The sequence below is a fragment of the Idiotropiscis lumnitzeri genome, chromosome 6, assembly GCF_059441095.1.
Source record: "Idiotropiscis lumnitzeri isolate Australia: NSW breed Sydney's pygmy pipehorse chromosome 6, RoL_Ilum_1.0, whole genome shotgun sequence".
NCBI classification, from domain to species: domain Eukaryota; kingdom Metazoa; phylum Chordata; class Actinopteri; order Syngnathiformes; family Syngnathidae; genus Idiotropiscis; species Idiotropiscis lumnitzeri.
The window spans coordinates 4273142-4301138 of NC_142396.1; the positions used below are offsets into that span (position 1 = coordinate 4273142).

The following is a 27997-nucleotide window of genomic DNA, read 5'->3' on the forward strand; positions in this document are numbered from 1 at the left end:
AGCACCAAATTACGTAAGTGTGGCCATCACCTGTTAGCGCTGATTAGCTAACTCGCTAATTAGCGCTACGGTCCTTTGTATAATGAAATGAGGAATTGCATTTTCTTCAAATTGAGCATCAGTTGGACACCTTCAACGAGTACAATTTTACCCTTAACTGTAGCGTCAAGCTGCCATTCCAAGTTGTTCTTCTCTGAGTGAGTAAAACCGAGTTCTATTTGAGTTGGCATTTCAACAAGAATCCGCCATTTCTAATCGAGTATAATTTGGATTTGAAGTAACTCGTCGACAAGATGTTGTTGTAATACACAACCCAACACATCATTTCAAGAAACCTTTATTGTGCCAACCGAAGAAACAAAATGGAGTGACAATTTGTACGGGACTTGAGTGTTCTGTCGCAGTAAATACACAAGGGACGACGAAATAGAAACGCAGGCTGATGAAAGGTGGGCGATTTTTTTTTTTTACCTTTAATTTATCCAACTTTTTATCTTTTTCATATTTAATTTAATTATATATTGGGAAATGCGCTGTAAGATGTTTTAAAATTACTATAGAATACTAGTGTATAACTGAGTGTCATTTTGGTACACTTTATGTATAAAGCTTAAAACTAAACCGTGGACTACAAGTACACTGTTACAATAGAATACAACTTTGTATTGTATTTAAATTACTGTAATTGTAGTGAAATTCAAGCACAAACCTGTGGACTAATTTGTTCCAATTCGGTGTTAAAAAGTATTACATTAGTATACTTTTAGTTGACTACAAGTATAGTTCAGAGTACTCTTTATATACTTATACTCGAATATACTTTATAAAGTAAACTTCATATGTACTAGTTTTTGGAAGGTTCCCTTTTCTACTTCTATGAAATATATCAGTCATGGATAAGCCAGCTCTGGTACATGTTTACTTGCCCGCAACACCCTGAAAAATTCCGGTTGCAACCTTATAGTGAATGCAAACATGTGTCCAAACACGATTTTTTTATTTGTATTTATTTTTTTACCCAGTTGTGATGATAACACATGGGAAGGTACTGTACATCAACTGTCCATTTCTACCCGGCCAACAGAATAACAAACATGAAATCATAAAAATTGTTATTCATTAAGTCATGCTCAGACTTCCACACATTTCTACATTAGAGTATGTCCTACCTACTCGATGTCATCTTAATAATAATTATCATCATAATTTACTGTTTTTCAGACCAACAACCTGTCCTTACCTTTTCCATCAGGGGGGAACAAAAACCGACCCCATACAAATGGCAACAAATCCATAGGAATGTTATTCTAGTGCTTGAGATGCATAAATAATCTTCGAAGGTCGAAGGGGCATCTTGATAAAGAAATGATTGATACAAATATTAATAACACGGGCCATACAGTCGGTATAATATGTTGGCACCCCTGGAAAAATGCATGTTGAGTGTCAGTGACAAAAAAATTGGAAATATCTGGAATAATGCGGGGGAAAAAAATTCTGCATTTTTCAACGTTTTATATTGGATCCAAACTATCACAAGCACGTGGTCGTGAATTGTCATTGTTGTGATTAAAGCAATCTTTCGAAGTGGGGACATATTTTTTAAATTGTATTCACTCATATTAAAGTGGCTCTGAATGCATTTCCAGAATTAGGTTTATCTGATCTAGAATAACAAAATTAAGTTTTAAAAGACATCTACTAAATTTACAGCAATCAAAGCAGAGGCCCTCTCAATATGGAAAGATGACAGTAGCGCCTACATATTGTTAGTATTTCCATTTAATTGTTTTCTTTTTCTAAAGCTTAGGTTCGGTCTCATTTTTGACATAAAACTTGGTAGGGGAGTGTTGAGTTTTGACATCACTGTATGTGTAAGGATACTACCAAAAGAAAACTGCAACCAGGAACCCATTTATGACTAAAGGTATTTCTCATCCTTTAATATGTCTTATTGTTTATTGAGTGAGTAGTGGACATCAACAGTATAAGCAATACAAGGTAAGTATAGTGGCACATGGTAAAGGTGAGCAATTTCTACAAAAATAGCAATGAATCACACACATGGCGTGCCTGCAACTTCTTCTGTAACCTGTGGCCGTCTTTATAAAAAAAAAGGAAGACAGCAAGGGTCAAAGGACGGCGGAAATATGTATGTGCATGAACTGCAGTGTGGACAGCACATAAGGCACAGCTCACAGCCAGCCGGCCTATACAGCAGGTGTGTGTCAGTCAGTGTAAAGATAAAAAGATGCTAAGCTTAGCAGATGGTTAGAGTGACCGAGTGGCTCTAGGGTTGATATGTGCAGCAGTGGCAGCCACAGCACGGAAGCTTGAATGTTGCGTGTGTGCAAGGACTCGCTACTACTGTGTGTCCTTATTCAGCCTCTCTTGTTTCTCCCCCCAAAAAAAACAAAGTGAAATCTCCTTTGAAAAGCTGTCATGTGCAAAGACAGATGATAAGAATTGATTGTAGATGGGATTGATACAGTCAAAAATAAGACAGTGATATGCAAATGGGAGATGTTAACACACAAGGAGGAATTCACCTCATCACCAGTTGGGGGCAGTCTAAAATCGTTGGGCAAAATTTTGTACTCCAGGGCCACATTTGATTTTGAAGTTAGGACAGCTCATTTGTTGATGCGGTTAAAAAAACAAGTTACATTGTGTGTATTAAATAGCTAATTTTAACAATGATATGATTGAATCAAATTTTTAAATGGCATAATTTTTTTAAATTAATCTCCCAAGTAATGGATATAACAAAGAAAAAAAAATGTAATTATTTACAAGATTGTTAATAAAAAAAAAATAAGGAATGTATGTATTTTAATTACCCTATGAAATTCTGGATGATGTCAAATATGCAAATGCAATTGAAGACAAACGTGGACTTTATTTTCCCCCCACCACTGGGCCATACTTTGTTGAAATCTTATCAGTGACACTCCCTTGAAAAATAAAGTTGAGTTGAGTTTTGCTACTTTGTGTTAATGGTGGAGCCTCAAACTAAGTAACATGGTTTATATTCAGCTGTTGAAAATATTCTTATTTAAGGAGTATAAAGTAATTTTCCTAAAGTCTTCTGAGGTGTTCATTTCTCCCGTAAAAAAAAGAGGCCAAACCACATAAAAATGGTCTTTTCTTATGAGCTGTAGCCTTGAATGTTACTCAACTATTTATATACTGTCCTCCCAGGTGCTTTCAGCAAACAACTGCAGAAGCTTGTCATGGCAACAGAAAAGTGTCAGGAAAAAAGTGTCTTTTAAGGTCCAATTGTTCACCGATGGAAGCTGACCGAAAGAAATGAAATCAAGTTAGATTTACAGAATTACTGACTTCCTCATTTTTCTATTGTATACTTGTGTGTTGTATTGCATTTGATTGTGATGGTGTGCCTGTTGAGTGCATGTGATATGTTCATCCATCCGCTTATCCCCCCCCCTAGGATTCCCCCAACTAACTTTTGGGCGAGAGGCGGGGCCACAGCTTGAACTGGTCGCTAGGCAGCAGGTAAGTCATGTGATTTATACCATTCTTATGCTTACATCTGTATTCCAACTCTAAATCTCAAGCCAGAACAAGCGTAATCATTTGAACGCAGGCAACTGCAGTTTGCTAGAAAACATTATTTGTGTTCGGCTTATTAATTTAACAGACTGCTATGGGAGTGCTATTGATCCATTTTATGTAGCTACTCAACACAAATGAAACACATCCCCAAATGCACCCTTAAATGTGATATTCCTTTTCACAAAATGGAAAATATTTCGGGGATCACCCAGGGAGCAATAAAGTAAACATCATTTGAGAGTGCAGCAACAGATAGAAACCATGGAAAAGAGTCTAAATAAAACAATGGAAATAAAACATTCTGAAGAAGAGAATCTGATGAAAACAGAAAGGGAGCTGCGGGTAAATGGTGATATCTAAGGCGTGTGGTGGCGCTGAAGCCCCTCAAGAGACAGCTGAAGGTTTAATTGGCAAGACTAGCAGTAGATGAATCTCTCATGTTCAATGTTCTTCAACTCATCAAATGGGCACTAATCAAGAATGAGCGAAATCCACCGGGATACGAAAGTCAGTCTGGGGTGTTTGCAGTCCTTGAAAGATGGAACGTAGCACAGTTTGCCAAAGAGCCTCAAGTCGCAGCAGAACTTGTAAAACAACACCAACTCGGCCCAAATGATGTGTGCCCCGCTGGCTTTGTCGTGCTGCGGCTCTTAAATTAGACCGTGACACACCACATGGGGATTATTAAAAGTCTGATCCGAGACCAGCGTGCACGCGTCCAAACACGCAGTCAAAACAAACATCCACTTGGAACTTTCACTGTGACAGGATTCCAGGAGAATCACTCTCTCAACCTCCTAGTAAATCACCTCACGTAACCTTTTCCTTTTTTACAACAAGGTTAATGTGACACAGTAGACATCCTTGTAAAGGATTCTAGAAAAAGTGTTTCCCTAACCAAACTGTGTAATGCCTCTAATAGCTCACAACCGATGAGAAATGGAAAATCTCACTGTGCGCTTCAGTTGCTGCCACTTCATGTGCGGTGAGTCATAACTGTCTGCACGCCTTCAGTGTGTTGGTCAACATCCACAGCTCAGTCGTTATTTGCCATTGGAAAACGCCGGCCGGAGAACAATAGTCCACCGGAGTGCTGATGTTGCTGTTCCCCGCTCAAGCCGATCCGTATCTATAGAAATGGTGGAGGATTAGAGAACATGATAAAACGTGACCATTCCCTTTTTGAGCTCTCTCAATGCCAAGCTCAGTGGCAGTCAATGCCACAGTTCTATTTTTCCACTCCCCGAGTTGAAGTTTGTGATTACGAATGGCGGCTGGTGTCTTTCAGTCTCTTATCATGAGAGGTGGAACCCGGAGGCTCTACCCTCCCCCGTCACTGTTTGCACAGCCACGCTCGGATCGATATGTTGTGCTCTACTATCCAAACGTTTAGTTACTAGCTAGAGGGCTTGAATCTGATATGATGTTACACATCAGTGACCTTTGCGCTTCCCCTTTGGGACTTGGCCATTGGCTGAAAAAGCCAAACTTGCGAGTGTTTACCACACCATTCCTGGTTGAAGCGGTTTCCCTTCGTTTGGCCGATAGTTGCCTTATTTCCCTGGGAAAACTGTGATTTTTCCAGCCTCAGCCAGTCGTTGAATAATCTGAGCTTCGAAGTCTGCATCGTGGACCCCCGTCTTTCGGAATTCTCCAGCATAACGGTTCTGCTCCCAGTAGTGGTGCCAGTTCCCACGGCCGTCTGCCCCAAATCCAAACACATTCACCTGGAAAAGAAGCACATGTGACATTCTGGATATGAGGGCAATACATTCGATGACACTATTGTTCTTCACCGACCTCATCGCAGACATGCAGGGCGAAGAAGAGCACTAGCATGCCTGTGGATGGGTAGCGGCCATGATGCCTGGTCCAGTGATCGTGAATGTATTTAAAGAAAGCTGGGTTGAAGATTTGGACCTGGATAAAGATAATGAAACAAAATCATTTGTATTTGCTGTAAAGAATCAACTCAACATACCCTACATAGCTGGATCCCATGGCTGAGCGTAAAACAATTTTGCTTTGTTGAACACTCCCTAAGGTTATGCTTACTTTAAAATGTATAATCAGAAATAATGAGATGATTAGGGATAGAGAGATTATCGTCCGGGCCAAGTATTGGTACCGCTAGTTGGCATTTTGACATTTTGACAAATATCGTCATCAGCCTTTTAAAAAAAAAAAAAAAAAAATGTGCCGCCCAATAGGAGATTATAATACAATTGGGTAAACCGAGGGAATTCCTTATTATTTCTATTTATTTATTTTGCTTGACTTTTTCCTTCAAAGAAAGCTAAGTGAAACATTAAAATGAAATTTTGCAAAACTTCAAAGTAGAAAACTTTCAGGAGATATTTATTTGTTGAAGATTTTGTTTCATTTTATAAGATTTGCACATTCTGCTAGAATTTCCCTTGATTAAAAAAAAAAAACTGTTGTTGAAAATGCTAAAATGTCTTTATTAAAGGTGCATAAATGCATTTAGACAAAGTTGGAGATTGTATTATTCAAAATTTTGAAAAAAGTATTTTTCCTTTTTACAGCAAATTAATATCAGTTTCAAATATCGGTTATCCGCCTCCCTGACTACACGGTCTATCTCAAGAGCTGATGAGGAATTCCACTTTTGTGTTCTACAGGTAACATTCAGTGCCAGCAAACATGGCTTTAGGCTGCTCTCAGGAAATCTAACAAATCCATAGTTTTGGTTGCACTCCAAAACAGGCTGTAACACTGTGTTGGTGCTCAGGCGCAAGAGTCCCAATGAAGTCTCCACATGGAAGGGATTATGTGGAGTTTATCTATTTTCATGGATTAAAGAGTGAGCGGCAGATTAGTAAAAACAAAGGGATAGTTTCAAGCCTAACTAATCCCTCATCAACAAAAGGGCCATAATTGCAGAAAAGCAGTCTCTGCGTTTCTGCACGTGTGAATGTGTCGTTGCGTTACGTGAGCAAACGATTGCATAGTTTTACTCACCTTGTCTTTATCAACACGGAGAAATTGCTTCACCGGAGCATAGGTGCTAGAGGAGAGACGTGTTGAATTACCATTCTATCAGTCGGATTGATTGACATTGACGGATCGCTCCTGCCCCAAACGTCGGAACTGAATCGTGCGCTTACAATCGGATCTGGCCGGTAGACAGGGCGCTGGTGATCCAAACGAGATCCAGTGTTTTAAAAGGAACCAGGACAAAGCTGACGTTGGCCGCCAGGTTCTTGGCGCTCTCCGGATACATGAAGTGGTGCGTGGTGTGGCTGCCGGCATCTTCCTCGTAGCCCACCGTCGGGGCCAAGTTAATCCTGACGGTGCGAGAGAGGAGCAGAATGTGAGCTCTTTGCACTCTGGTGGCTAGCAAAACGTGGCACCACCTGCTTCGCTCATTTAGAAACATGATGCATTGTTTAAATAATAAATACGGTACTAAAAAGACGCACAAGGCTGCAGCCCCACGGAGGGATTCTTTATGGCTTCGTCAAATTGTACATTTGGGCCAAGTGCACGCCACAATGCCAGGGAGAGCTACTTGGGCTACTATTTTCCACTATTAGCTTTGAAGTTATGGTCCCGAAATTATTAGATCATTCAGCAATTGATTGCCCAACCGGTGGTCAAGTTAAGTTCTTCTGCTGTTAATATAAAAGTAAAAAAATAAAAATAACCTGCTGATCCCCATTTGGAAAATTTAAATAAACTGCGGTCATGTTTCCTTCCTGTTCTGCAGGCAAAAGTGATGGAAAAAAAAACATGGCTGCTGTCTTCTGGGGATTTGACAATGAGTGGAATATTGAAAACTTTCTTTACTTCCAGGCACAAGATATAACCTCCTTGAATGCAATTTGCACTCTAAGATGATAAACATCGCTATAATACAGACTAGCTCTCTTGTTCCTCGCTGAACAAAATCAATTTGTCATAGTCAGACTACGGCTGAGCCCGATGACTGGAAAATATATCGAATAATGATGAAGGCAATAATGGAACTCTGATGCACTGATCTTGAGACGGTGACTTGAATCCGTAATGATCTTATTTGCACGACCCGTTCGCCGGATGAAGACAATGCAATGCAGATGCATATCGGTACGTCACAAAACAACGTGGTGCCGAAAGTCAGATAATACGACTAACTCTCTGGCTTCGCTTTCTGTACTCAAGAAAGCGTCGAGCCACAGTGAATAAAACAGTTTGTCCAGACAGGCAGGAGGTGGGCGGCAGTGCTGGTGAACCAGAGCTCCTTTTAAATACAAATTAGAGTCGAACTGCAGAAATGAGAACGTGGAACATGATACGAGAGTGGGAAGGGAAACTGCCCACACGTCTACGTGGAATGCAATGCACCTTTTTTCTTTAACATTTCGACACCTCAAACAACTCGAGTTGCACAGAACTGTAGAGTGCAGACCTGCCAACCTCTAAATGCGTCGATGGCCGGCGACAACTTAAATTCTTACACCGAGAGCATAGGTCTCTTTCGTCAATCCATTGAGCTATTTGATTCATTAGGGTAAAACTCATGAAGATTCGGCACTGAGGGAGCAAGTCATGATCAGAGGATGCAACAAGCCGCATGGCGTCCGTTTCAATATACAAACAATGGAAAGGTCAGTTTATTGTTCTCCACGTTGAAGACTGTTCTTCCTTCGGTCCCCCACAGAAATGACAGACAAATGCAACAATAATCTTTACAACAACCATGACGGATATAAAGTCTTAAACACCAAGACGAGGGGCAGCGAGGGATATATTATTTGTGAAAATTGATTGCTGATCATGTAAGCATCCAACGTTTTATCTCAGGGATTTGCGTTTGGCACAGTACAACAGAGGCACTAGATTGAAAGCAAAAGGATTTACTCTGCATGCCTGTGAGAGAAATACACGTGATAATATTCAACTTCTTAAGATTCTTGACCTCCCAAGAAGCTGACGACCTCAAGTCAACCAATGGGAACGAACAAAACGTTAAGATTAAATATTGCATTAGATGCACATCTGGTTACTTTTCCCTCTTTTACCCATGATGTAACTTTAATGAGACATGCTGGGGTCGAGCGACGGTGTCCTTCAGCCATCTGCGTCCTCACTCACTTTTTTTTTTTTTTACCCCATCTCATGTTCTCACGCCTCTCACCTCATGATGTAGTTGTGTCCATCTATGGTCGCCCCATATCCTGCCCCGCGCAGGTTGCCAGAATTCCCCACGACAGCGCACCGTAGGCATCGGCCAGGATCCCATGAGCCATACGGGGATCGTCCAGGAATAACCTGTCGTAGTTAAACAGAGGAAGTGAATTGTGACCTCAAATCTCACAGCAACCGATGATATTAATGAGAATGGTAAAAATAATGCAACACAGACCCAATCGTGAACCCACATGCTGTTTTTACAATTGTGGGATGAAATTTATGCACAAGATGTAAATAAGATGTGATAGCACAGTGTCTCATAAAAAAAAAAAAAGTATCCTATGAAGCAAATTAAAGCACAAAAGTTTAGTCACTTTCAAGCCTAGGCTTTGCTCATTTATAAGTAACGATGTACTAATGACAACTTAAATCAGTTACCTGGAACAACCTAAGCAGCACCTGCTGGATGCTATGGGGTTTAAATTGGGGCTGCAACATCTAGAGGCGGAGGAAAACATGGTTAGGAGGCCGCGTAATACAACCACATCTGACAACATAATTGAAATTTAGTTGAGTGTGTGTGCATGTGTGTGTGTGTGTGTGTGTGTGTGCGCTAAACTGGATGAGTATGCAGTCTGTTACAGAAAAGACACGGCCCACGTGGACCAAACCACGATCTAAGATCATCAGAACAAATGAGGTTAGCGGAACATGCAGTCATCAATTTAAGTGGATGGGAAATTTCCAAGTAGCGATTTAGTAGATGTTTATTTACTTGTTAATATAATTGTGCATTTAGGGACTGATTGCACAAAGTTGAAAGGCTGATGTGCCAGCTACTTATTAATAACCAGAAGCATAGCCGGAATTGGAAATCATCCAAATCAAGCATAAATTATATTCCTGACTGGCTTTACAAACACAGATGATGTTTTGCAATCGTAATCCTAAGTGACATTTGGGGCATAATACTTTCATGCCTTTCATAATTAAAAAAAAAAAAATCTGAAATTGATCCCATAGCAGGGAAATTCATTCATTACAGCAGCAAATAACGTACAATATTATGAAATGTAGAAGCATCATCAAATCAATCATTGACGACTGAGTCGCTTCTTGTCTGTCTGTGAGGCCTCTTCCCCCTTTAAGGTCATCCAGTGAGGTGGGTGGGTCGTGGAAAAAAAAAAATGAGCACCACAAAATATCGGGTCAAAGGCGTGGCCCGTGAAGGGGCATCCATTCTTCTAATACGATTAGAAAGGCCATTGGCAGCACAGACCTTTAGCTGAGCGGTTAAGGCTCTCCACTCAGATGTTGGCTCATGTACGATCCCCAAATTGGCTCTTTGCCACATGTCTGCCACCGGTAGTGAAATGAAATCTGAATTAAAAAATTAAGGGGCATCAAAATTGTCCACCTGCACGCCTCTGCTTCTGGTGCTCCTTCGAGAAAACTTTGCACACCCCTGGTTTAGGTGGCTCAGGTTGGTTAAGTCCTCTACTCTTTATTCTATTATTCTCAGCTTTATTCATTGAATTTTTTTCAAGTTTGGCGGTCCGGAAAAAAACGTTTAACGGGCCACATGTGGCCCCCGGGCCATAGTTTGCCCACGCCTGATCTAGATTTTATTTATTTTTTTGCATGAAATCCTTCTAAATTATTGAACTGTTTATAAATTAAATAATAAAAATAATTAAAATAAGAATAAATAAATAAAACAAATCTCCAATGTAAGATTAACCGCCGCGCGAATGGCTTTACTAGAATGAAAATCTTTGACAAATGGACTGAGCTGAAAGCACAAAACTTCGACTCTCTAAGTATCATCATCAACAGAGGCAAACCTTTATTCGTACATCTGAAGAAAATTCAACAAAAACAAAACTACTGCGTCGTCATGCTTATTTTCACACTTTCAGTCGGCCTAGATTCCCTTCTCCTGACACACGTTGTTGCTTTATATTTGCATCCACGCGTCTTCCCCAGCAGCCTACGTGCCATCTTGTCAAATTCCTTTTCTTTAATTTCCCCTGCTCCTTCTTTGTTTCTCCTCCTTCTCTTGTCTTTCGTGGTCTCTCTGGGACACCCGAGCGGCACGCGGCTAAATCAGTGCCGATCAGAGAGCACTAAATCTGTCTTTTACTCCCCCATTACCTCTCGCACGCGCCAGCTGGTGCCTCGCTCCCTCGTTGTTTCTTCTTCTTCCCTAGCTTTCTTCATCCCTCCATCCTTCGGCTTTTCTGTCTCTGATGCCCCCACGCGAGATGCCAAATCCAGCTTGGCACATTGCGCCTCTGTTGTTCTGTGACCATTAATCTTCCTGTAAGCTGACTACTAAGGTACAAGATACCTGGCAGCCACTTCTAACACATGGCTGTTTTATTTTTCAGCGTGGCCGGTAACGACGCATGCATTATATATTAAACACAGTTAGGCGTTTGATGCACCAGCATTTACGCAGGAAATTAAAAAATCTTCAATAAAAATTTTTAGTGCAAGTCGAAGTTTACAGTCTAATAACAGCGCACATTTAAGCATTTTTTACACACACGTGCATGAATTGAACTCAAAAAGTAAAGTAAAAGAGACTCAAATGCACAACTCGAGTCATAGAATAGTTAAATCAAATGATGCTGATCAATACCAGCTCCAAAATAAACCCAATAACCATCACCACTAACGTTAATCTTCGCCTTCCATGACACTAAAACTGCTGAACAAAAGTGCTGGGACATCGCATAAATCTTTACTGCTTAAATGTGAGTCGGCCGTCTTCACTATAATTTTAATAATCGTCTTCTCCTGTTCATAGATTATCTGTATTGCGTGTATGAATGTTAAATCATTCCATTCTCTCGCCATGGAAGATAATCCTGCATTTGTCCCATGGTGGCACATGTTTTTAGTTTAGATCTCTACATAACTTCTAGCCTTGTCGTTTTATAAGAAAAAGGGTTAGTCAGCGGGTTCAAAACCAGGTTAACCCGCATTCAAGGATTCCCGACTGCGTCAGTGAATCCTCCAATTTGTCTCACAGGTGTGCAAGTGTGGCTAATCGCCAAACACACACACACAATTTTTCTGAGCGTTTTCCCCCCCTCCCCTTCTCTTCTTCTCAACTCTGCTCTTCCCTAGTTCATCATCTCCCTGTTACAGTGTGACCTAATGACTTGGCAGATGTTAGTCCGTGTTTGCAGTATTTTGCCAGACGGGTTGGAGTGATCCATCCGGTTTGAAGCTGTCCTGTGAATCCCCCCCCCCTCCCTTATTTTTGACATAAAAGGGATTTCCTCATTACAGACATTGCATTAATGTGATTTTTTTTTTTCCCTTAAATTCCAAAATTGATCATACGTGTTTTTCCATAGGACAGTGACAATATGCTCCGACATTTCCACGTCATTCTTAGCTTTAAATGCAGGATTCAGACCAATAACTTAAACACTCCTATAGAATGTAGGCCTACATTTTTTTTAAAAAATAAATTCTATTGCTCTGCCGGGACCTTAACTTGTGACTAGCAGGAAACGTGGAGAGATGTTGAACTCAAAGCCAGTGTAATGGTTGGCTTAACGAAAACGGAGGATGAAATGGATTTGTGATTTGAGTTTACCACTCCTATGTTTAAAAAACACAACTTTTTTTCCACTCTGTAAAGTAGCCAGATGGGGAAAATGCATATGAGGAAGTAAGAACTAGCAGAATGTGTTTTCCTTTCATTCTGGTGTTTAAATATATTCTGACTGTTTAGAGTGGATTCTTTATCTTGAGGGGGGTTTTTTTGGGGGGGGGGGGGGGGGGGTAATCGTTATTGAATAGCCACATTAACAAAGAGTGGGCCATATGCTATAAAGGTTGAGAAAATGCTGACGCAGATTTTTCGATAAAGAGATGAATGTATGTAAATGTCATGAATGCACCTTTAGTGACGCTATTAGCTGTAAGTGTCACACAGCCATCAAATGTGTAATTCGCTGCTGCTCATGGAGTTTCCTTATGAAGGGCTCTGGGTTAATGAAATTGTTTATCGCAGCTCATCAAGTTAAAAATATACAACTCGATACGTCTGCTTTTAAGCTTGAGTGTGTGAGATTACAAATGCCACATGCTAATTTATATGATTTGAACACATCTCTACGGGATGCTGACCTTCACTTTTTAGATTGGTGAAGAATAAAAGGGCCATCGTTTGCTGAGCAGCCAAGAGAGAGATGTTTATCATATAAGTTCCACTTCTGATTCTCTGCTTGTCTAACATTAAACTTTCTCTTTGCATCCCTTGCTCGACAAAAAGCCAAGAAACACCGTTGCGGAATGAATCCAACAGATACTTGCGAGGTTTGCCGTACTCATTCGTGTGGCGTATGATTGCAATTTATATTCTTTATTTTTTTATTATACAGGCTGTGGGGTTTTAAACGTCAGAGATTGCATTGTAAATCAGATGTTTATGCAAAGGTGGCGAGAAATACATCTGCTTCCTGCTACAGCCAACTCGGTTTATCATCGGCACCATTTCTTTTTTGACAGTTTAAAAATGCCGCTGGGCATTCATGGCAATCAAAGGTTTAACTTGCAAGCATTATGCGTCGCGGTTGTTTGTGTATCGATTTGAGCTCGTTTAGTAAAGGTGGATTCTTACTTACCACCCACCAGTAGTAGACATCAGAGGGCAGCTGGATGTTGTCTCTGGTCCAAACAGGTGAGATATCTGGTTCATAGTTGTCATCGAACCAGTCCGAGACACCGGGGTCACCAACACACCGAGTGCAGGCGCACGTTTGCTGTTGCTGGGAGTCATGGGGGATGTGTTTGTGTGAGCCCACGTAGCTGGGCACAAGCTTCACCCGCCGAGAATCCTCCCAGCCCGGCGGCTCCAGATAGTTGAAGCCAACGCCACTCCGGAGCGAGACGGAGAAGAAGAGCGAGGTGAGAAAGACCAGAACCAGCGAGGCAAGTACAAGCCAGACTCTTGGAGAACATCTTGGCCGTTTTGCTTTCTCCGTCGCGCTCCCTTCCCCGTTACGACCTGAGCCCCCCACACCAGGTACTGCTCTGCTGAGCCAAGGCCTCATCTCCGAGAGTCTTGGTGCACCCCTGGGAGGACCACCCCCCCAAAATCCCCAGCGCCTGTCCCGGTGCAAGGTGGAGGAAGGGATGCGGCCCCCCCACGGCCATGCCCCCACCCCTGGGCCTGCCACTGTACCCAGCCCACCTCTTCCTTTGCTTCCTGCGAGTGGCAGCCAACCCAGGCCTGGTGAGCGTGATTGCGCCAGCGGACTACGAGGTCGCAAACGCTATCATTTGAGTAAATACACACAAGACAATATGTCACAGTCTGTTTGTCCCACACAAGCTGTGCACTTGGCAATCTTCCTACGCTTGCACTCTCGTTCTCCTTTTTTTTTTTTTTTTTTCCTTCCACAAATATGTGGTCGTCTCACACACTGAAGTTGCCGTTGAATTACACCCAGCTGCGGTCTGAGGAATTCGGGAGGACTTTCTTTTCCATCAAGACGAGCGCTACATCAGCTTTTGTATCCTCGTCTTTATCCAGACTTCCCCCTCGGGTCCTCCGCTGTCTTCATGTCCATGGCTCTCATTTCCAGCGATGAGCGAGGGTAGATGCAGCAGGTCGTCGTCTTTCTCCTCTCTACCATCTGTGCGAGTGATCGCTCTCGGCTCAGGCACTCTGCTTTTCTCTCGTTCCCGGTGTCTTTGGTTGCACTGTAGTCAGAGCCCAGGGAAGCTTGCGCTCTAGTTGAGCGCAGCGGAGAGAGGGAGGGATGAATGCAGGAGGAGGGGCAGTAAAAAGGAGGGGGTCCGGCCTGAAGGGTATTCCGTCACATCTCGAGCCATTTTAGACAAATATTACCTTGGTGTGCTTTTGCCCCTTCTCCTTTTTTTTTTCTTTTATACCTACAGTCTGTGCATGCCTATTTTCCTCTTTTCTTTTAATGCTTCACAAAAGCAAGGTGCTTCTGCTACAGGTCTTCACACACCAACATTCTTGGAGTGATGTTAATCTCTGTGCTGAACAGCATTCAGACATCCATAATGCAACTGTCGCGTCCCGATGGCAGTCCAAAAATGAATTCCGAAGACTCAAATCCAAGGATTGTGTGGTATTTTTACTAAATTGCTATGATGACATTTCAAGCAGCGACTTGGCTGCAGCATGACAGGCCAGGTTGGGTGGAGTGATGCGGAAAGGGTGTGATGGTGGGGGAAAAAAAAAAAAAAGACTACCGAACCAATCAATCCTAAATCTCATCTTCTCTCCAGCTGGCTTTGAGATGACAATAGGAAGGAGGGTGAGGGCAGCATCTGTCCTGCTGCCCGCGGACGGTATGCATGTGCGACTTTGTGCCTTTGAGTTCGTGTTAGCACACCCTCTGCCCGCTGTCTTTAATTTAATTCTGTGACTGCACAGTGATAACTGTTGATGCTAACCTGGTAAGCTACCATCCAAAAGCAGCGTAACCTTTCCGCTCACCGTTAGCTGCATTTCATTCATCGAATGCCGCTCAGCGTAAGCTGAATGTTTTTTTTTAATGGAAAATCATGTTTGTGTCTAACCTGGACCTCTAAGGCACAACGCAGAGATTTCAAGTGAAGATAGAACTTTCATTCCATTTCCGAGCATCTTAGTGTTTTGGAATCCATAGAAGACGAGCTTGCTCTTTTATGGACAACCTGAAAAGTAAAGTGAAACAGAAAGAGAGAGGTAGAAAGTCAGTCACTGGCATTCAGATAGTTGACCAGCATTGACTGGAACTTAAAGGGGAAGTCAACACCCCAAAAATATTTCCAATAAAATGTTCTATGTGCCTTCAATATTTAATGGCATTCTGATTAATATTGCGTTTGTAGAATATGAGTTAAGCCACAAAATCCCACTCATTTTTAGCCAGCTCAGGAGGCGGCCATTTTGTCACTTCAGTTGACTAAAAATGACATCACAATTGCTCAGGGCTCAGGTAACAACCAATCATGGCTGAGCTTCAGAAAACGGGCGAGCCAATGACCTAAACAACTGTGATGTCACTTTCAGTCAGCCATGGGGAATTGTGCAACTGTCTGCTCATTCACGGAAACGCTGAATGTCTGAGGGGTGGGGAAAAAATGAGTACGGCTCGGACTGCTACTTCCTCTGCCCTGTGCTCTACCTGCAGCCGACTTGTTTTGATCCCCGCTAAGCTAGTTCAGTGGAAAACTGACATAGTCCTGCGAACAGACAGACAGTCCAACACCTATTAAAAACGCAACTCACAAATTTGAACTTGACAGAGGGGGAATATTTTTACATTTGCCCTGATATCGTTTTTTCTACAAGTTACACATTTTGTGCAGCGGCTTGTTAGTGTTCCTATCATTTGTCATTGACGCCTTGGGATATAATTAAGTTGAGCATGAAACTTGCCTCTCCTCCTTTGGGTTTCTTAAGGAAAGCTGTGGATGCAAGTTCATTTATTATTCATTTGTAGGGCAGTGGCAAACCAACACGGAAAAGTGTCGGCTATCTGTGCCGTTACTGAAAGCATCTCTTTTACATTTTCATTGCATCTCCCCCGTGTGTCCTGTGAATTCCCACGCAGTTGTCAACAAAAGCCTCTGTATACACATGTGATGTGTATTGCAGCAGGTTTTCGCGAAACAAATGCTCAGTTCTGCACTGTGGCTGCGGCTAATTACTATGCTGAACACATAGGCGTCATATAAAGACACAAAGCACACGGTATGTTTTCCATCTTGGTGTGAATGCCTTCCAGGTGTTCGGCATTTCCGAGACATCTCTGCGGCATCTTTGTGAGGCGTTTCTCTTGTTGAGTTGTTTTTGCTTATTGAGAAAATATTCCTGTTGAATCTGCAATTTACCTTCAACCGCGTTATTCTCCCCGTACATACTCCGTTTTCTAAAATACAGTGTACATTGCTTTTCCAAGGCCATCTCATTTCTGCAGCTTGCAATTATGACATGCTAATCATCTCTCTGTATTCCATCTCTGTAACAATGGCTCTTATCGGGTGCTACAAATGTCTGTCTAACATCTCCTTTTGTCTCTTGTTGAGTGTTCTCATTTCCATCCACAGGCTAAATTGCACCTCTTCTCAGCCAAAATATGCACAGAGGAGTACGGTGGCGCCCCGAAAAGTTGAACACAGTCTGGTCCAGGATGCATGTACACTGTAAAAAATGGGGAGTGAGATTTACTTGGAAAAAATGAAATGTGTGTACAAAAACGTAAAGTGGGTTCAACCTCGGAGTGACTTTTTAAATTTAATGAGCGAGTAAAATGTACTCAAAAACTCTTCTTGTAAAATTTACTGAGTGAAGAAACGTTGCGAGTATTTTGCAAGTCATTTTTTACAGCGTAGATCTCTAGTTCAATCTGATTTCAAAACACGTTTCCATAAACATAATAAATGTAAAAAGATAAAATGCCATCATTAATACTCAGAATCAGAATCATCTTTATTGGCCAAGTATGTAAAAACACAGAAGGAATTTGTCTCGGGCAGTATGAGCTATTCTAGTATTACAGTGACAAGCAACCACGATAAACAAAGAAAATAGAAAATCTTTCCAAAATGTAGCGGTACCATTGTGCAGTAACACCACCCAAATGACAGCTGTGCAACAATTTGGACAGTCATAAGCGATGCAATACTCACGAGACGTGCAATACTTATGAATACTATGACTGTTGTGGAGATGATGCAGACAATTGTTGCACCATTTATTAAGTGTTCAATACAACTTTATGTGTGCAATTATACAGAAGGTCCTTGAGTACTTTAAAATGTCAGTGCTGGGGAATTTTGAACTAGTAATTAAAAGATTCTTAACTGGCTTGAGTGTAAAGTTAAACACCGTTTAATAAAACAAAAACAGTAATGCACTTAAGGCCTCTTTATGCTCCCGCGTCAGCACGGTCGACAAGTGAAGCATTGCATCACGCGACGACGTGCGTTGCGCAACAAGTCTGCAACAAGCGCCGCGCACACATGTCGCTGTCAGGTTTTCCGACAAGTTCTGCCATTTCGAACAAAGACAACACGGACCAAGTAGACGAGCGACTCTGCGAGGAGGTGCGCGAACATATTCACCTATATGATGAAGGTACGACTGTTAAAAAGTTCGGGAAAACAATGCCAGTACAGAAAAGAGGTTGCATGAAGATGTCATTTTCGACGCTGGAGCAGATGATCTCTGCTGTTTCCAATGGGAAGAAATCCAAACGAATTGTACAAGCAAGCCAGATTGTGTCAGCCATAAAAACATAAAACTGCACTGATAGAAAAATGCTTTCTGCTCATAAATGAGGCGGCACACATTTATATTTCCTCATTTTGCTAATGAAAATTCCCCTTAATTCCCTCCACGCAGGTCAAGTAATTATGTTGATGGGAACATAGCGGCTTTTCATAGGAAATATCACAGAGGTGCTTCAGACTGATTTGACCAGCAAGTATCATTTCAACAAACATTCTTGTCAAAAAGAACTTCCTCTCATTCTATCCTCATATCAAAAAAATGCTTTCATGTTGGGAATATCAATGACCTTATCCGAGCCCGAGTCATATCGCCACATTACTTAACTGATTACTGAAATGCGATGAGACTGAAATTGAGATTTTACACAACAGACCTTGACACGACCTTCGCAGAAGCGCACACTGATGCGAGATTACGCAGCTCCTCTTCCTAACCCTCAGCACAAATGAAGGCGATGCAAGCCTGCTGAATACAAGCATTTTTGCACACCGTTGCTGACCTCATTTTTAGCAAGAATCTGGCTGACTTAACCAATCACAGCCTTTTTAATTATTCGTAGGTCCAAAATGTTTCAGGGAATAAAAGGTAATTATATTTTACTTAGTGTGGCTTAAATCCCAGTTTATAAAACTACTCCAGCCACCAGGGGCCAAATGTTTGCTTGGTAAAACTGGATGCATTTTAATTAAATACTGCAATGACTGTCTACTATTTTGTCATGAAATTAATTTGACCCAAATATGGCCTTTCAGATGTGATGTGATCAGGAAAAAATAATCTGAGTAAATCTGTTTTATCTATATTTCTGAATTTACGATTGTTAAAGGGGCCGTCAACCGCCCAAAAACCTTTGCAATAATATGTCCCAAGTGTCTTCACCAGTCTAAACGTGGTATTCTGATTAATTTTGTGTTTGAGAGTTAAACATCAAAATGCATTTTTAGCCATCTCAAGGGGCGGCCATTTTATCTCTTTGTGTTGACTGAAAGTGTCATCACAGTTGCTTAGGTCTCAAGTAACGACCAAATAGGCTCACCTGTTTTCTGAAGCTCGTGCATGATTGGTCGTTATCTGAGCCCTGAGCAACTGTGATGTCATTTTTAGTCGGCAGAAGAGACAAAATGGCCGCCCCCTAAATGTACAAAAATGGGTAGATTTTACTGCTTCACTCATATTCCACAAACGAAATGTTAATTAGAAGGCCGTGTTTTGACTAGTGGGGCTGCGTAGAACATATTCTTGTTAGGATTTTTGGGGGTTTGACTTCCCCTTTAAAATGTTAATTCAGTTGTAAAGTGTGAATTTCTGTTGATTGTGCTATAAAATTGCCATTGGGGACAAAATGGAATTAAGAGAGTGTGCTGAATTAATTTTCCTGGAGTCTAACCAAAGTGCTTGGCGCTTTTCAATCATTTAAAAAATGCCACTAATACACATATACTTAAATACGGATGTCAAAAAGCTGTAATTTCAAAACAAGTTTCTGCTTCCAAACATTTGGAGCTGCCGGTTTTTATTTCAAATCTCATCAGTTGACTTCATAATTAATTGTTGTGTAATTGGAAATAAATGAGGTCTTTTCATAGTGGAACCGCTGAAGCGCAAGGCTCTCAAAGTCCTAAAATTCCGAATTCACCCATATTGTGAGAAAGAAAAAAGAAACGTCACAAAGTCACAGAAAATTGAATTGAGATCTCAGTTCCGTGAGCATGAAGTGATCAACCTTTGTCTCATCTTTTGGACAATTGTGAGTAGTCGGGGCCAACAAGACCTTCACACTGTCGGAAGCACTGAATGTGATCTCGATCCATTTTCTTTGTTTTATTCACAGAAACGATGGCACTCAGCATGCCCGCGATCATCATCATCATCATCATCATCATCCCGCCGCCCTTCTGAGTCTATTCCACAATTTGCAGAAGTGTTAGTGATTTTCAAACAGCTCCCTAAAACTGCATCTTCCACCCATTTCGTTTTCCCGTCATTTTTATTGTTTTTACCTCACACCATTAATCATTGTTTTGCTCTGTTCCCCTTCTATCGTCTCCTCAATCTCACTCGATATCAATCATCGGCATCGTGCTACAAGTTCCCCCAACGGCTATATTGCCTACAGTAGCCACAGAATGCAAAATGTTTTCTACTGCGTGTTTCGATCGGTCTGCCGTAGGGCCTTCTGTCAATGTGTTTACAGCCTTGAATATAGCATATCGGCAACACTCCTTTCTGAAAACAAAACTGCGGGTTGTCTCCAAATCAATTGATTGAATGAATCACCTGTTTTTGCTTCAGTGGCTTTGGGGAAAAAAAATCCCGCATACTTTGCTGCTGTTTTCAATGGGAAAACGCGTGGCGTACGGCAACAGGAGACAATTCAATCATATGAGCTGCGGCAAGATGAGGAAATAATTCCGGATGAAAGCAATCCATTTGCTGTGATGACAAATCAAACTGTCTCAGCTCTGCGTTTCAACTCGGCCGTAACCATGGAAACCAAATATCGGTACCCTCCTGTGAGATTGTTCTGCCTTCATGTAATGAAGTTGTATCAGAGCAATGGCACTAAATTACCGCAAAGATTTTTTTTAATTGTCCCAAAAGAGCTTCTTTATGCATTTTGAGTTTCCACCAACTGTCAACCCTGCTAAACATTTTTCATAAATTTAGAAGCATTAAAATAAGGAATGGGCGGGACTTAACATTTTTTAGCAATTGGTTATATTTGTCATACAAATGTGTTGAAATGATTTTGGATTAATTATGCCTTGAAGCCATTAAGACAAAACGGGCTAAACTAATTGGTCGCTGTTATTTTCGGCATTGTTGACCAAAGAGAATTAGTCAAATGTCCGTCCCCATTGTAGCTTTTTTATCCCTCATGTTGTATCAATAGTGTATGCATTTTACAGCAAGTGAGGCCTAATGGCGTATGGCTGCTCGATTATGAAAAAAAATAAATTCTGATTATTTTAGTAGTAATTTAAATCACGATGATTCAAATGATTATTTTGTTTAGTGGGAACAAAAACAGAAAATGTTTAAATGTAAACAATATATTATAATTATGTGAGTTCCTTTATGATTGGATTGTTCATAAAACTCGTTATTTTAACCAAAAAGAAAGAAAATGTCTACATTGAAGTTTGGAGCATGGTAAACAATTTCAATAGAACGCTCAAATTTTTAACTCAAGTATAGTAAAAAATAATATTAGACGTTGTAAAAATGAGTACTATTTTAATAATATTTTATGAATAATACTGTACATAATAACTTTGTCAGCGTTGCGCATATTAATCGTAATTTTCATTGCATTTCTATTCATTGCTAAGCACCTATAATGGCGTTCAATACTTGGCAACAAACAGCAGAGGGCACAAGCAAATAACAATTCATCTGATTGTACAAGTTACATGTCATTTTAATGCGATGACCTTTTTTTCCCCTAAAAATCAATTGGAAAATGTAAAAAAAAAAATTATTCTTTCATAAATTATGGGAATTAGTTTGTATCTCTCTTTGGTTCCAAATATTTGTTTTCATTGTGTTGGAAAGTCAGACAGATGGACGGGGACAGGGAGAGATAAATCGTGCGTGTGTGTGTGCTGTGGGGTGGTTAACACAACCTATGCATCTCATCCCTCACACAGTTCCCCGGTGTCTAATTAAACCCATCACACATCTCTCCGCTGGTGGAATGCCAATCAGCTCTGTGTGTCCATTTGTGCGCACGAGCCTTGTATACTTTGTGGAAAGGAATGCGTGCGTGTGTGTGTGTGTGTGTGTGTGTGTGCGCGAGAGTACAAGTGCTTAACATTTGTCCTTTGATTCATATCTATTTTCCCCAGCCTATATTTCTCTGTATTACATAATTGACCAGAGAAACATCTGAAGAAGAATGTGGTGGTTTCGCTTCTTTGAAAAAAAAATGATAAGAGCTTTTAAAGAGCACTTACAATATTTCCCCCTGACACCGAGATAAAAGGTGTCACTGAAAAAGCATTACCTCGCTGGGTTCCACCTATCGGCATCCTCGTTCGCGCCATGTACACTTTGTTAGACGCCAACGATAATGGATATTCTAAAGACGGAGATTCGAGGGATTGATTCAACTGAAGGCTTAATCCAGAATTTAGCTGGATCTAAGTTACGTTTGGGCGCTGAACAAAAAAAAATGTTACTTGCGTATTTTCTACTCCTTAAGGAATTTTCAAACGTCACAAAACATTTTATTTTATGTGGTTTGCCAGCAAAATTTGCAAAATCCACTGATCATGAGTTGACACTTCTACATATTAAAGTAAGAAACGCTAGAAATGAACAAACAAAAGGCCTAAAATTAACAAAAAGGTTTTTACGCTCCGATTGAGTCGATTTTTCAGCACATTGAAAAATGCAAAATATGGATACGGGAAAAGGCTTTGCGACTAAACAGGACTGGATACCACGTCAAACGTACGTATTGGAAGCCACAAAACGTAGCGGTGGACGATAAAGTAAAGTATGTTGGGGGCGGGGCGGTAAAATCATTGAAATATAATTAATAGGACAAGCGAACATTAACGAGGGAACGCTCCTGCTATACTGCCCTGCAATGCATGTTCGTTCCATGCCAGTGCAAATTGGATAACTCGAATGCAAACAGACAGAATCCTTGACAAATTGGTGTGACTGCTCGAAGCTAGAACCAATATGCTTTCCCATATCCAAGATTGCTTTTTGCCTCTTAAGTGCCAGCATATGAAACAGCATAATGATTTTTTTTTTAATTGCATATCATGCAGCGATCTCCTCTTGTGTAGAAAATTAAAACCTACTCTATAGTGTGTGCCTTTGGATCCAAAATAGTTGGGAGGGCTTGCCAAGGATCTTTATATGCCCTTTTACATCGTTTCATGGAGCATCGTATCCGGATTTATAAAGCATCCAAATGACGAAACAGAATAAAAATGCTCCACATAAACGTCCGAATGGAATGATCTCAATCAGAATGACAAAAGTCACATGACTATTCTTTGCAACGAGCTTCCCTCGCATGCACAGTCACATGTAGAGCTCGGCACCTCTCACCTCACTTTTTCTATCCAGTCCTTCGATTCAAATCCCAGCGGTCACCCACAACCTCTCTCTCGTCTCACCTTTTTCCTCTCCTCTGAGCTGAAGCTCATTCTGCATTTTTTTTTTTGCATTTAAGTGAGCGATGCGTAGCCTGTGTGCACCTTGCAATCTAATTGGACATTGCGCTCCCTTTCCAGCTGACCTTTTCACGCAGTGATGACATGACAGAGGGAGCGTTTCACTTGCGGGAGAGTGAAAACCAATTTCATGATATTATGCGACAGTCAAGCACAGGGGGGACCAAAACGTCATATAACGAGAATACAAATTGAAAAGTCAGCTGTGCATCCCTCCAGGACTGACTTAAAAAAAAAAAAAAAAAAGAATTAGACTATTAAGGCTTTTTGTCAATCCTTTCTCTTTCAGTTAGTGATCAACCAATCACAGTTTAGCATCCATAAGCAGACAAGAAAAAGGCCCTTCAAGGTTTCAAGGTCTTATGTCTTAAGTAAGGATTTAAAAAAAGACAAAAATGCTAGAAAAGGTGTTGTAAAGAGAAAGCAGACGAAATAGTTCAGCAAGGGCTAATACATTTAATAAAACAGATTGTGTTTCACCTGACTTGGTAAGTTTGGAGACATTTATATCAAATCAATTTCAGGAATCTCTTATTGATAGATGTGTAATGTTTTCAATTTGCCTCTCCGGCACCAAATCTTTGTCATAAAGCTTCAAAACATGACTGACACGGTAGACGTCTGCATTCTTTTAGTGTGCTTGAATGAATCAACCCCAAACTTTCTCTCCCCCCCGCAAGCCATGCTTGCGCCAAGACATTTTCCTTCCTTTTCCCCGATTAGTCTGATGTGGAGGTGAGAGGAATACTGAGGGATAAGCGGGGAGGAGGGTGTTTGGTGCTGAGGGCCAGTGCCAGCTGCTTACTGATACTCAGACTATCCATCTCAACACACTAAATATCACATTTACTCCACTGGAGTCGCTTAAAAAGAAAGACACGTGAAGCGTTTGTTTCCAATATAAACGATTCAAGCAACATTATTAAATGTTGGCTTAGTATGTGGATTTATGACTTTGTGACTGTTGCTATGGCAATGAGTGATCCTGTGAGTGAGGGGCAGTGCAGCGTGTGGCATAAATACAAAAGTCGAAAATGGACAGCAGTTGATAGAATGGAGTTTACACTTGCGTCGACTTGGAAGTTACGAAAAGTCTGAAGCAAAATAGAGATTGCAGGGGTGTGCGTCTCCCCACTAAAGACGGTTTTTGATAAGCGGGGTGCAAAAAAAGATTCTAGGGTGGTTCGACTCATTGGGGTTACGATTCAATTCAATCTGGTACGTCTCAGTTCAAAAGCGTATAAGAATACGTATTTCGAAACATTCCAAAGTGGAACCATTCAATTCGGTTCTTTTCGATGCGATCGCATCGTTGAAATCCCCAAAACGATTTTTCAATTCAAATCGTTTTATGGTATAAAGATACACATGCAGGCTGTGGTGGCCATGTTTGGTCCTACCTGGACTGTAAACAAAAGACGCCTAAGGCACAAAATGTGGTTTCCTTCTTTCTTCAAACTGGAAAGTTGTGAAAATTACTCCATTGTAAAAATAAATAAATAAATAAATAAATACAGACGGGGCATATCTGTAACCAAATTTGACTAATAGGTGCAAGATGCAACGCGGAATGACGGCATGCTCCCTATCGCTATTCTGTTATTATGTCCCATGTGATGTTTGAAATAGATTAAATGAAGTCAACTTAATTGGAAGGTTTGTGAACAAGGCTTCAGCTTGCGGGGGAAAAAAAACATTATGGAAAGGCGAGAGGGTTGTCTTTGCTCTCTTGGGTGCACTGTAGTATTTCATTGAGAGGAAGATTTCTGCAAAACAGATGAGATGAAGTTGAGACTGCAGAGAAAATTAAGTCTCTCTCTCTAAATTTGAGGAACACATCCAGGGGCTTATGCTTTATGCCTGGGATTAAGCGGAAGATCATGATGAGGGAAGTGTGAAAATCAGTCTCACAATATTTTTTTTTTTTTCGTCCTTGCTTATGAGACTCGTTAAGATACACATTTTTGTGGGGCAAATAAAAACTGTCAAGTTGCCACGGAAACAGCAGTGTGAAGTCAACTGCTAGAAAGCTGGGTGGTGCCATTTCAAGACTGACCAACGATAGTCAAGTTATTATTTGTAAAGCCCAAAAGAGTTTAAAAAAAAAAAAAAAAAAAGTTGAGTCTAATTTTCAATGCATATTTCTCTACGGTGATTTAGAAGAGCAACCATAAGATCTTAACAACTCTGTTCAACTATTTCAGTTTTTCCGGTCAGGTAATGCTGACGTCAAATTACACAAATGTAGCCTGTTCGTAGACAAACGTAGTGCCTCGTCGCCGATTTGGAGCTTTCTTTGCCATCTTGGATGCTTCATGGCCACGACAAAAGGTCAGCTCAGGGACTTGAGACTTGACATGGAACCTAAAGACTTGAAATTGATTTGTTGGATTTGCTAGCCTTTTTTTTTTTTTTTAATGTGCTCCAATAAATGGCTGATAATTCCCACAGGAAAAAAGTGTTAGTGTGTTGTGAGATGTGTGATGTGCGTTCATGGCTCGTTTTAGCGAGAGCAGACCGAGCAGAATTTACAGCTTTTAACAGAAGGGATTTACATTTCAAATCTGTTCTCAGGCTTCCGAGAATGCGCAATGGTATAATGAGTCGTGTGTGTGTGTGTGTGTGTGTTTGCATTAGGTTTAAAGGTAAGAATCCTATTAGTGACCAATTAGTTTGTGAGTCTTATTAGCTGAGGTCCCCCTGTTCTGCAGACCACTGCCGGATTTAACTTTATTGTCACCATCACGGACGTCATTTGTAAACTGTGGTGCTTATTTATTTATTGATTCTCACATGATGAAGCGGGCAAAATGGCAGACAACTGGAAACTGAATAAAAAGTACAATTAGCCTGATGGTGCCAAAGTCAATCAGCCGGTTGCTTTCTCGTGAATTCGGCAGATAAGAAACAAAATGCATGAACAAGCATCACATTTTTGTCTTCTTCCCGTTCCATCTTCTACAACATGAAAGGAAGAAATCTCACTCAACGGACAGCAGTCTCGCTCAACCCACCACGAGCATTGCACTCGTCGGTAGCACTACCTCGAAGTTAAAATTCCGTGCGTCAGTTTAGCTTGTTTAACATTTGTTTAGTGACCCAAGTAAGAGATGAAACGAAAGAAAAGAAGTCTCATTTCAGTCCTCAGACGCCACTGCACCACCCACTTTATCCTTCACCGCGCTCTGACGGACTGCTGTCGTCTCTTAGCAACGCTGGCAGGCAAATCGATGAAGGGCGGCGGGGGGGAATAGAAAGACATTGAGATAAACGTGGGGTGGCGTGACGCGACGAGGCGGACGGCACGACAAAAACTGGGGAAGGATGCACAAAGCAGATTGGTGTCAAGTGACGAAACGACGAGCTGAGGGCACCGGAGGAAGACGTTGGCCCACATTTGACTGGAAATTAGCTCATTTATCAGGCTTTTGTTTGGTTCGTACTGCATTGTGTTATTATAATTTGTAGTAGTAATTGCAGTATTATGAAGAATTTACTTTGTAATTGCTGCTATACAAATAGTTGTTTTCTGGGAACTGTGCATTCCTGAAAATGCTGTCTCAGAATTTTGCCAGATCGTGGCGCAACAGTTTGGTTAATTTACAAAATACCGCTTGGTTTTATCCGCTTAGAACTTGGCAGATAAGGAAATTGGAATGAAGCACAACCTCACCCATAACCTTCCAAGCTGAATACTTGGGAATTATCATATATGTACATTAGCATGATCTGTTAAGTATTTATTATTTAATATTATCTCTATGCAGTACCTTTCGTATAACATTTACCACAGATGAGGAAAATACATATACATTAGGAAGAAATGGCGAAAGGGTGAGATTTAATAAGTCCAGACTTCTTCCCACCCCCTTTTGAGCATGGAAAACTTTGCTGGGTGCACTTGGGCTATTTTTGCTTGTTTTTGTTGTTTTATAATATTATATTTTTTATTGTTATTGGAGTTATTTGATTTCCTTTCTCCACATGCAAATAAACATCATTTCACTGAAAAAAACGACTGTTTTTGTTTGAATAACAGTTCCTATTTATTAAATGAAACGATGTTCTTGTCTATAAACATTTTTTGGGGGGTTGCAAAATTCCAAACACATTTCCTTCGAAAAGCAAAGACACAAAACCAAGATTGAAATAAAAAAAAAAGATAGGCTTGATCACGTTGAGGAACAAATGCACGGGATGGGAAAGGTGACAAAGAGGCTGACATTGGCATGCTGCTTAGCGACAGAGTGAACCTCCAACCGGGGGGAGCGTGAGGTGCAAAAAAGCGAGGAGACCAACCTTATAACACAATTAAACAAAGCAACAAATCCTTGCAGTCTCTCGTATAAAATCATGCTATAAAAACAGATTCATCTTACTGTCCCAGATGTTCCTCGTGAAATTCTTGGCTGATAAATCTCCCAAAAGCGTTGATTTCAAGCAGTCTCTTTCCTCACAGTCACGCTCTTGGTTGCTCGTCGTTCAAAATAAATCTAAATGTGTGTTGCTGTTTTTTTGGTCGCTTTCCGTTCGTTGATAAATCGAGATAACGCACGCTCGTGAGCGGATGTTAGCGAGTCCAAACTAGCTAAACAAAGACAGATGTTAGGATGCGCTGAGTACTAGCATCATCCCGCTAGAGTAGAAATGAATGAAATGGATCTTAAGCAAGGCGGCGGACTGTTCGAGTAGCCGACCCTCGTGGTCCATGCAGTAAAAGCAGGTGGGGAGGTGAGCGTTTGCGGTTTTGTCAGCCCTGGGAAGAACAGTCCTCATTGCATCTTTCCATCACATCGAAGGTTGCTGCTGT

General features: G+C 41.0%; 1 protein-coding gene and 1 long non-coding RNA gene across 2 annotated transcripts; one reads left to right on the forward strand and one right to left on the reverse strand.

Annotated features, from left to right (window-relative positions):
- The first annotated feature begins 16 nt into the window (after nt 1–16).
- Nucleotides 17–17433, forward strand: LOC148334633 (uncharacterized). Its single transcript, XR_015844096.1, has 4 exons — nt 17–197; nt 279–449; nt 3452–3516; nt 16807–17433. It is a non-coding gene; the product is annotated as an uncharacterized LOC148334633 (long non-coding RNA).
- On the reverse strand, nt 3399–27996 carry st3gal2 (ST3 beta-galactoside alpha-2,3-sialyltransferase 2). Its single transcript, XM_088298752.1, has 8 exons — nt 27567–27996; nt 13359–15408; nt 9151–9210; nt 8717–8850; nt 6705–6884; nt 6559–6604; nt 5377–5496; nt 3399–5303 (listed from the first exon to the last, which is right to left on the reverse strand). Exons 2-8 carry the CDS (start codon nt 13785–13787, stop codon nt 5130–5132), a joined length of 1143 nt encoding a protein of 380 aa, XP_088154878.1. The 5' UTR covers nt 13788–15408; nt 27567–27996; the 3' UTR covers nt 3399–5129.
- Between the last annotated feature and the right edge of the window lies 1 nt (nt 27997).

Bases quoted from the DNA above. Each gene is read 5' to 3' on its own strand.
- st3gal2 (XM_088298752.1), bottom strand. From the start codon at position 13,787: ATGAGGCCTTGGCTCAGCAGAGCAGTACCTGGTGTGGGGGGCTCAGGT. The intron at 9,211-13,358 runs GTAAGTAAGAAT...CTCCGCCTCTAG, and splicing joins ATGTCTACTACTGGTGGGTG to ATGTTGCAGCCCCAATTTAA. The intron at 6,885-8,716 runs GTGAGAGGCGTG...TCGCACCGTCAG, and splicing joins GGACACAACTACATCATGAG to GATTAACTTGGCCCCGACGG.